The sequence below is a fragment of the Solanum tuberosum genome, unplaced genomic scaffold, assembly GCF_000226075.1.
Source record: "Solanum tuberosum cultivar DM 1-3 516 R44 unplaced genomic scaffold, SolTub_3.0 scf00034, whole genome shotgun sequence".
In the NCBI taxonomy this organism is placed as follows: domain Eukaryota; kingdom Viridiplantae; phylum Streptophyta; class Magnoliopsida; order Solanales; family Solanaceae; genus Solanum; species Solanum tuberosum.
In genome coordinates this window covers 502,139-512,350 of record NW_006238962.1, presented here as the reverse complement: position 1 = coordinate 512,350, position 10,212 = coordinate 502,139, and the positions used below count along the sequence as shown (strand labels likewise).

The following is a 10,212-nucleotide window of genomic DNA, read 5'->3' as shown; positions in this document are numbered from 1 at the left end:
AATGCAGCATCAGTAAGACATTTGTTGCCTCCGCAGTGTGGTGGTGGAGCTACCACTCAAAGATGAAGACTATGTTCTTGAGATGAGGGATATGTTTTTGTCATGTGAAGATTTACAGAAATTGGAATGATTGATATTGTTCGGCTTTGGTGATGTTGAGTAGGTTGGAGGACACACTATTACTTGTTGAAGAGTAAGATCGATAAGTTCATTCATTTTTTTGTGGAACAATAGGAGGAATTTGTATTTGTGAATACCATTTCATAAAGTGATAAAGAAAAAATTTGCATAAGAAATGATGAGCTCTTTGAAGAAGATGGAAGACAACACGCAGCAACCAAAACAAAATGGGGGGAAAAAAATGACAGAAAGATTTGAAGAGTAGAAAAGCAAAAAAAAAGCTTCTTTTTGTTCAACAATGGTGAATGCATAAATGGAGAAGAAGATGACTCTTGATTAGGTCAAAAATTGTCATTTCTTGTCTTTTTCAAAGGCCTCACGCGCGTAAAATATGTGTATCATACACACTTTAGATAAAAATGCCACATAGGATGACAGGTCAAAAAAAGGGTTCAAAATACCAAGTTTTAATGGGTTTAGGGGTTCAGTTGACAAAGAATTGAGTAAAAGGGCCCAGAATACAAACTCATACAAGTATAAGGGTCCATCAGACCATTTCGCCTATAAGTTACCATCAACTTCCTGAGCTAGTTTACAAGTAGCTAGCTTTGCAAGCAACCTCTTGAATTAGCTTATAAATTACCACCGGCTTCCTAAACTAGTTTACAAGTAGCTCAACAACTTACTAAAGTAGCCTATAAATTACGATCAACTTCCTGAAGTAACTAACAAAGCAACTGACAAGTAGCTTTGCAAGCAACTTCCTAAATTAGCTTATAAATCATCACTAGCTTCCTCAGCTAGCTTACAAGTAGCTCTACGAGCAACTTATCGAAATAGCTTATAAATTACGATCAACTTCCTGAAGTAACTAACAAAGCAATCGGCAAGTAGCTTTACGAGCAACTTCCTAAATTAGCTTATAAATCATCACTAGCTTCCTCAGCTAGCTTACAAATTGCTCTACGAGCAACTTATTGAAATAGCTTATAAATTACGATCAACTTCCTGAAGTAATTAACAAAGCAATCGGCAAGTAGCTTTGCGAGCAACTTCCTAAATTAGCTTATAGATTGTCACCACCTTCCTCAACTAGTTCTACGAGCAACTTATCGAAGTAGCTTATAAATTAAGATCTAACTTTTTCTTGCAAGTAGCTTTGCGAGCAGCTTACAAATAGCTATGCAAGCAACTATTACCTCTGTTCTTCAAGTTATTCCTACTCCACAATCTCCATTGTCACACCAAACTAGCAACAATACCTTAAGGGGCTTAGAATCATGTTCATCAATGTCGCAACTCAAACAATTCCATGCCCAAATTGTCAAGCATGGTCTCTCCTATGACAATGACGCAATGGGTCGAGTTATTAAGTTCTGTGCAATATCCGAATCGGGCGATTTGAATTATGCCCTCCAAGTGTTTGATAGATTGCCTGAACCAGATCCTTTTATATATAATACTGTTATTAGGGGTTTATTGAAATCTCAAATGCTGAGAGATTCTTTGCTTTTTTACTTGTGTATGTTGGAACGTTCGGTTTGGCCTAATAGTTTCACTTTTCCTCCTCTTATTAGAGTTTGTTGTATAGACAATGCTGTGGAAGAAGGTAAACAGATTCATGGTCATGTGGTGAAGTTTGGGTTCGGGTTTGATCGATTTTCGCAGAATAATTTGATTCATATGTATGTGAATTTTCGTTGTTTAGAGGAAGCGAAGAGGGTGTTTGATAATATGTGTGAGAGAGATGATGTTTCTTGGACTACATTGATTAGTGGTTATGCTCAATTGGGGTATCTTGATGAAGCTTTTCAAGTGTTTGATTCGATTACGGAGAAAAGTTCTGTTATTTGGAATGCTATGATATCAGCTTATGTGCAGAGTAATCGGTTTCATGAGGCGTTTGCTTTGTTCGAAAGGATGGGGTCTGAGGGTGTTGTGGTTGATAAGTTTCTTGCTGCTAGTATGTTGTCAGCTTGTACGCGACTTGGAGCGTTGAAGCAAGGTGAGTGGATAGTTGAACATGTCAAGAAGAGTGGGATTGAGTTAGACTCGAAATTGGGTGCTACGATTATTGATATGTATTGCAAATGTGGCTGCTTAGATAAGGCTGTTGAGTTCTTTAAAGAGTTGCCACGAAAAGGAATATCGTCGTGGAATTGTATGATTGGAGGGTTGGCGATGCATGGGAAAGGTGAGGCTGCCATTGAGGTTTTGAAGGAAATGGAGAGTGAGAGGGTAGCTCCAGACTACATTACGTTCGTGAATCTACTTAGTGCTTGTGCTCATTCAGGGTTGGTTGAAGAAGGAAAACACTATTTTCGTTACATGAAGGAAACGTATGGCATTGAACCTGGCATGGAGCATTATGGATGTTTGGTTGATTTGCTCGGAAGAGCTGGATTACTGGTGGAAGCAAGAAGGGTCATAAATGAGATGCCTATGAGTCCTGATGTAGGTGTATTGGGTGCTCTTCTTGGCGCATGTAGGATTCACAAGAACATAGAGCTCGGAGAAAAGATAGGGAAGCAAGTGATCGAATTAGAACCTCAGAACAGTGGTCGATACGTGTTGCTAGCTAACTTATATGCCTATGCAGGTAGATGGGAAGATGTTGCCAGTATAAGAAAGTTGATGAATGACAGGGGAGTGAAAAAGGTCCCTGGCTTCTCCATTGTTGAATTAGAAGGCGTTGTTAACGAGTTCATTGCAGGAGGAAGAACTCATCCTCAAGCCAAGGAGATATATGCAAAAGTAAACGAAATGCTGGACCGTATAAAATCTGCAGGCTATTTTCCAGATTCTGATGGAATGCAACATGATATTGATGAGGAAGAAACAGAGAATCCTTTGAACTATCATAGTGAGAAACTAGCTATTGCTTTCGGGTTATTGAAGAGCAAACCTGGGGAAATTCTTCGAATCACAAAGAATTTACGCGTTTGCAAGGACTGTCATCAAGCAAGTAAGTTCATCTCAAAGGTTTATGATCGCGAAATCATCGTTAGAGATAGGAATAGGTTTCATCATTTTAAAGGTGGAGAATGTTCTTGTAAAGACTACTGGTAAAGTTTTGGTGGGAGAAGAAAGTACAGTCAACAACTCTTTATAACAACGTCGTTTGTCTGGACATCTTTGGCTGCTATAGCGACAATAACATAACATGAAATATCACTCCACACTAAAACGTGGTTGTTATAGTGAAATATAGTTATAAAGATGACTGTTATAGAAAAGTTGGACTGTATATACATACTTCTGTTCACTTCATATATAGATATAATATAACAAATGTTGTTATACACTAGTGAATCAAAATGCAATAAAATGGGAATTACAAGAAAACACAGCATATATTAGCAAGCTACTACTGTATGTAACATAGAACAACAACAAATTTGGATTTGACTATGCCAGATTCACTCTTGAACATTTCTTACAAGTTAGAGAAAGCTTTGACAATGTTCAATTCTAAAGGTTCCTTACATCATAAACCCAGAAGTCTATCTATATTCAATATTTACGTAACATCCTATGGGATGTGCTTTCTTGTTGTCTAATTACCACGAGTTAGAAGTGGCAATTACTTTTTAAGCCGAGGCACCACGTGAGGAACCCTCTTGGTTACCGAGAAAACGGACAACCACTATGGTGATGTTATCTGCACTGCCTCTTTGATATGCTTCCTGCATCAGCCTCTTAGCTGCATCTTCAGGATCTTGGATCGGCTTAACCATCGAGACAGCCTCCTGTAAATTTATTTGTAATGATCAAACTGGGAATTGACTATAAACTACTTGATATTTAGAGTGAAACCATGGCGATGGATTGGATATCTAACTCAGAAAAAAGGGAAGAATTATTAACCTCATTCGTCACAACATCCCAGAGTCCATCACTTGCAAGGATGAGAAATTCAAGAGAGCCATCAACCTTTTCCTCCTGTGTTTTGAACAGAAAATTATGTCCGCAAATACACCAAAAACATTAAGGTATGTAAGATGTGGAAAAAATAAAAGAGCAATAAAGATTCAATCAAAGTGTCTTCCAAAAAGAAACATGCTATCAGCTGCTATCGAAAACTTAAGACATGTCCTAAAATTATAATGAGATGGAAAATGCAATCAAGCAGGAAGAGTCTGTTGGGCATAAGGCTGAAAAAGATGGGAATGTGATACAATGAGAACCAACTACTAAACAGTTTCCGAAATGTGCCAAAATATACATCGAGAAAATAGGTTGAAAAATATAAATACATTCACACAGAGCATTTGATATTCATTTCGAAACATGTAGTCATATATTGAAATAATAAACAAGTTCTTCAAGTCACCTGTATTTCTGGATCAGCGACAACGTACTGCTTTAAAAGTCTATCGCCAAAAGCACGAGAAACAGCAAGTACACCTCCAACTCTCCAGGTACCTGCAACACAATATGTTATATTTAGACTTGCACGAGATTTAGAAAAAATCAATCGACTAAAAACTGACTGTCAAATGTGATGGGCTTACCTGCCCACATCACAAAACCTCCAGCATCTTCAATGCGCTGTCGCTCATCTGTTTGGTCAGGCTTGTGGTCTCGAGAAACAGCAATAGCTGAGAATGAAATTAGCATCCCCAATCAGGTGACTGAGTAAAACTACAGGGTCATAATGAATTATTAATCAAAGATGTACCGTACTGTAACAGACATTTAAAAAAAAGGGCAGTCTGGTACACTAAGTTCATGCTATACACGGGGTTCAGAGAAGGGCTGAACCACATTGGGTCTTGTGTTAGCAACCTTATATTGCAGAGGCTAGTTTTGGGGCTTGAACCCTTGACCTCCTTGTCACACTGCGAATTTACCATTGCATTCATTCGCCAAGATAGTATAGCAGGATTATAAAGATTACCAGATCAACTTAGCAAGTAACAACAAACTGTTCATGGGAGTTGAAGAAGAAAGAGAAGAAACGAACTAGCACCAATTACCAATTTCTTTAAGTTTTAATCTTTGGCAGTGGTTTCTCGATCAACTATCTGACTTATTCAAAACAATGGTGAACCAAGACATGAAGTGCAATGCAAAAGAATGCCTTCTTATTGGATTAAGAAATATGTATTATTGGAAGTGCTAGCATGACATCTTCCATATTCCCACAATATTTCAGGACATACCATCAATATGCAAATGCACTTTTATTTTACTCCATTCTCTCTAAAACAAAAGTTAAAGTATCCCATCTTGTTCTCCTGACTTCAAAGAGCAGTGAAACCTTACATTTACAGTGCAGGTCATCATAGTGTTAAGACCGAGTAATTAGAAAAGTAAAACTTAATAAGAATAACTTACCTTTAGACATATTTAGTACGACAACAACCAAATATCGCGGGATACCAAAATCATAACAAACTCTTGAGGTTGCTCTAACCCAGATATTATATACCAAAATGCATCATACTTTTGGGGTGAAATACTATGAGCAGGAACCAAAAGCCAAATAAGAATCAAATCGCCTAAGCCTTACCTGTGCCACCCCTGCAGATAACAGCTCTAGAATCGCCCACATTTGCAACAAGTAGACGATCGCCCACAAGTATGGCAGTAGAAGCAGTTGATCCAGCATCTTTGTGCTGATTGTTTTCTGATTTCAGAAACTCAGAGTCTGTATGGTTGTACGCATCAGCTGCAGAAACAAATATATGAATGGCAAAAGATATAGATAAGTTGTTTGTGAAAAGGAACATAGCAAGATACTTCACAGTACGTCAACATACCTATGGCAGATTTGGTGTCAGAGATAAATTTTGGATGCCTAATCAGGTTACTGAAAAGGTTGTGTTTCACATATTCTGCAGCCCTAGCACCTCCATGACCTGAAATAAGAGCAAAATGCAGGTAAAAATATCCAATTGGAAAACATTTGACCAACTTGGCATGAAATTGGAACTGTCTAATTATTATCTTTAAGCAGCCTCCAAAAAATTAACAAAGATATACACATTGGTATTGCACCAAGGGCAAAAATGAACCAGCAAGGATCTAGACGTTTTAGAGCAACAAAAGATGCAGCAGATGCGGCAGCCGGGGAGGAAAAGTTGCATGAGGAATTTGAGAGGGAGGGTAGGAAGCTTCCTTCTTAATTTGATGAATTTATTCAGGTGCAGATGGTGATTGCTAATTGGAAAAGATAGTGTTTTTGGGGACAAGGTGGTGTACGGGTGAAGGAGATGAAGATGGTCATTTTTATTTAAAATTTATTTTGGGTAAGAAAACCATGCGGCGTTGGTCTACTGAAGGATAACTTTATTCCTTTGGTCAAAATATCTTTCCTAAAAATTATTTTTGGGTTAAAAAAATCATGTGGCATTGCTAAATTGGTTGTTTCTCCATGTCAACGCGTGTGAACACACGCATCTTACTTTGAGATTATTGAGAAAAACGTGTCTAAATGGCACAATTTGAATAAAGATCTAATGTTCAAATGGAAACAAATTTAATTCAAGTGGCTAGATAGAATTTCCGAATTAGTTTAGGGGTCCAACTGTCTATGTATTTGGCCCAAAAAAATGCTTGTAAAAGACAATGGAAACAATCCTCAAGCTTCGCCTTCAAAACCCAATATAAACAGAAAAAAATATAAGGATCTATGAAGTATGAAACAGCATTGATCCAACCACAAAATTTAAGACAAATTTATAGTCATCAGACTGAATGTCTTACTTGCCAAATCTTGAATGACATGGAAATGCTTAAACATAAAAACAAATGAAGATATGTCTTTTCTCATTCACTCTAGTTCATGCACTTCATTCCAGTCAGGTAGAAGTTACAGAGAAAGAAGAGTTACCATCAAAAACTCCAAAGAGACCAACTACCTCTCCATCAACGCCATCAATTCTTGTCTCATAGAAATCCTCCATGGAGGACCTTTTTCCCGGGGAGCTAGCATATCCATAGCTAAACTTCCCATTTTGACTGCAATGCATAGCACTTGTTAGGCTACAGTTTTGCAACATTGTGCATATTATATAAACCTCCATTAAAGCTCAAACAATCACAATGATAGCAATTTGAGAACAACGATATAAGGGATTTCTGGATAAGATGGAATGTGGAAAAGATCAGTCAGAATATAATTTTCAAAATGTCCTGAACAAACACGACTGCATATAACCTGAATCACCATAAATTAGTTTTATGTAAGGTCAGAAAATTGCCAAAAGTTACTCCAATTCTCTCAGGGTAATTTCCAGTGTCTTGCTCAGGTTTTAACTAGTATTTGTCATATCCAGTCAGATAATATTGTGAATGGAACTTGAATAATATGGATTTGATAGCAATGTAATATGATCTACATTCCGTTTTTTAAATGTGAACCTTCATATGGATAACAATATGGACTATACGGTAACCTAATTAAAAGCTGAACTTGGTATTCCTATTCAGGCATGGTGCACAAGGACATTATGTAAACAGGTAACTACTTTATTAGAGTACAAAATTGATATACAGTAAATTAGCAGCTTCTTTGAAAATGGTGTTCGTAAGCGGTAAGAAAAGAAATATTAGTAAATAAGACAAGGATTTCGAGTCATAGCTCTCATGCATTCTCAAAACTTCTGATTTTCTCTCCAATTATTCTTCAAAGTCAATAACACATCGGTTGCAACTTAAACATGTACTTCCTTATCTTCAGGGACATATGGCAAAATAATAATTCTTTGTTGTACACGTGTTTCCCTATATGAATCGGTACTTGTTTATTTACATGCATCTCCATCACGAACATTCATCAACTAATTCAAGTAAGAGCTAACACATGATACAGATCACACATTTCATTCACAAAAACAACTCATAACCACATTCCAGGAGAAGAAGAATAACATCAAGCCACCAAGTTCAATCATCTCCTTTTTCGCTAAGTTTACCCATCTATCTCGGTCTCCCTCTTCTCTTAGCTTCCTAAACGACTAAGCAATTCCAAACGTCAAATCTAGTTGGAATTCAGCGAACGACAAACCAATTTTAGCTCAACGACAAATTACCCCTTTAAAGGGTTACAACAACTAAAACTAGACAAGCATTCATCACCCAAGAGGAAAATGAATCAAACAAATATCACCCTAATGAGGAAACGACAATTCATAAATAGCTAACCGAAAACAGCCAACAGAACTTTCAACATCCATATAAAATTAAACACAAGTAAATAAACAATTGGGTGTTCTTTATATATATCAGGGGCATAGCTAGAATTCTAGTTATGGGTTCAGAAGAACCAATATCTTTAGCAAAAAAAATGTTTTTTTCTAACCTTGATCCACGGATATCTACCACCTCCCACCAACAACACGTATAAGAGGCATAGCTAGAGTTCTAATTATGGGTTCAGAAAAACCGATATCATTGGCAAAAAAATTGTATTTTTATCACAACCATGATGTCCACGCCTGCTTACGGCACCTCAACTATTTCCTCGGGATACCTATCACCTCCCACCAACAACAACTATCAGGTACCAAATAACCTGCAATTCTTTCTACAATCCATAACACATAAACTCAAAATTCCAAATCTGTCTCCGATTTACACAACCATTCTGCATCTTGCACACATAATTTTCCAATCAAATTAACAAAAAATCATCAAAAATAAATAAATCTGTAAAATAAAAAAAGGAATCAAAATCACCTTAATCCACCGCCACTAACAGGCGCATCATCAGCATGAACTTGATTAGAAGAAGATGACAACACCGAATTCAAATAACCCATTACGATCCACCGAAAAATCCAAATTATCCAAATTGCAAATGCTTAATTATCACCAAAATACATTTCAATCAACAAAATTAACAATTGAATCTGTCAAAAAAAACACAAAAATATCAAAATTCAATTCAGATCTAAAGCTAAATACATAAATCAAACATGAAATTAATGTATAATTAAAGATAATAACATTTGTTGAAATTTACCTAATTCAAAAGAGGAAAATAACCCAAAGAAACAAAAAAGGAAATAAGCAAATGAAATTAGAGGGAAAACAAAGGAAGAGGAAAATGGACAAGAAAGAAAAAAATAAAAGGGTGAGGTTGGGGTTGTTAATTTTTTTAAAATTATTTTGGTAATGAATTAGGTAAATGATTGTAATGTGGTTATGTTTTGCCTCAAATATTCAATAAAAAAATGAAAATAATTTTCAAGTTAATATCTTAATTTTAGTTTTGGAAAAGAGTCAAAATTTCTCTTGTGAAATAGATCACGTATACCCTTTGTTATATTTTGGGATTAAAAAAATGTCCATGTTGTTATTTCAGGAGACCATAAATACCCTCGAAAGTTAACAACACAAACTTTTAATGAAGTGGCAATCCACATGAGACTAATCCCGCCACGTCACAAAAAATTGGGTTGTTAACTCTTTAGGATATTTGTGGCCTCTTGAGATAATATCGGAGGCAATTTTTATCCCAAAATATAATAAAGGGTATACATAATATATTTCGCATAGTTCAGGAGCAGTGTTGATCCTTTTCTGTTTAATTTTTTTGTGATATTTGATTTAAGTATTTTCAGTCTCTAAATACGTGTGAGATGTGTACTTTTGATCCTTTTTTTCATTCTACTTATGAAATATATTCACAAATTAATCATAATTATGAATTGTTTCAGTTAATTAGGTTAGGGCAGAGCTAGTTTAGGCTTAGGTCGACGGAAAACTGCATCATTTATAAATGTTTAAAATTATCTTTTATGTAAATATAGTTGATGTTGAATTACCTTTGACTAGTTCCTATATTTACTTATTCATATTTTGAATCCGATAATCATGATTTTGCCACTGTAATTGACTATGTGCTATGTTAAAAATTTATAGTATACTCTATACTTGTGATGTTAATATAATTTTAAAAATATTTAAATATAGTATACTTTCTTAAAAGGGGGTTTGATACACTTGAATCGAAGATCTTTCAGAAACAATATTTCTATTTTCACGAGGTAGTAGTAAGGTCTGCATATACTCTGCCCTCCTCAGACCCTACTTAGTGAAATTTCGTTGTGTATATTAGGGAATTGTGTGTGGGGGGGGGGC

General features: G+C 36.0%; 2 protein-coding genes across 2 annotated transcripts; one reads left to right on the top strand and one right to left on the bottom strand.

Moving 5' to 3' along the window:
- The first annotated feature begins 849 nt into the window (after window positions 1-849).
- Window positions 850-3,303, top strand: LOC102601105 (pentatricopeptide repeat-containing protein At5g66520-like). Its single transcript, XM_006342631.2, has one exon. It carries the CDS (start codon window positions 1,303-1,305, stop codon window positions 3,187-3,189), a length of 1,887 nt encoding a protein of 628 aa, XP_006342693.1. The 5' UTR covers window positions 850-1,302; the 3' UTR covers window positions 3,190-3,303.
- A 93-nt stretch (window positions 3,304-3,396) lies between these two features.
- On the bottom strand, window positions 3,397-9,193 carry LOC102578170 (probable protein phosphatase 2C 59). The gene is made up of 9 exons (XM_006342390.2): window positions 9,092-9,193; window positions 8,806-8,978; window positions 6,959-7,086; window positions 5,886-5,984; window positions 5,636-5,794; window positions 4,635-4,721; window positions 4,454-4,545; window positions 3,988-4,062; window positions 3,397-3,869 (listed from the first exon to the last, which is right to left on the bottom strand). Exons 2-9 carry the CDS (start codon window positions 8,886-8,888, stop codon window positions 3,711-3,713), a joined length of 882 nt encoding a protein of 293 aa, XP_006342452.1. The 5' UTR covers window positions 8,889-8,978; window positions 9,092-9,193; the 3' UTR covers window positions 3,397-3,710.
- Window positions 9,194-10,212: the final 1,019 nt, after the last annotated feature.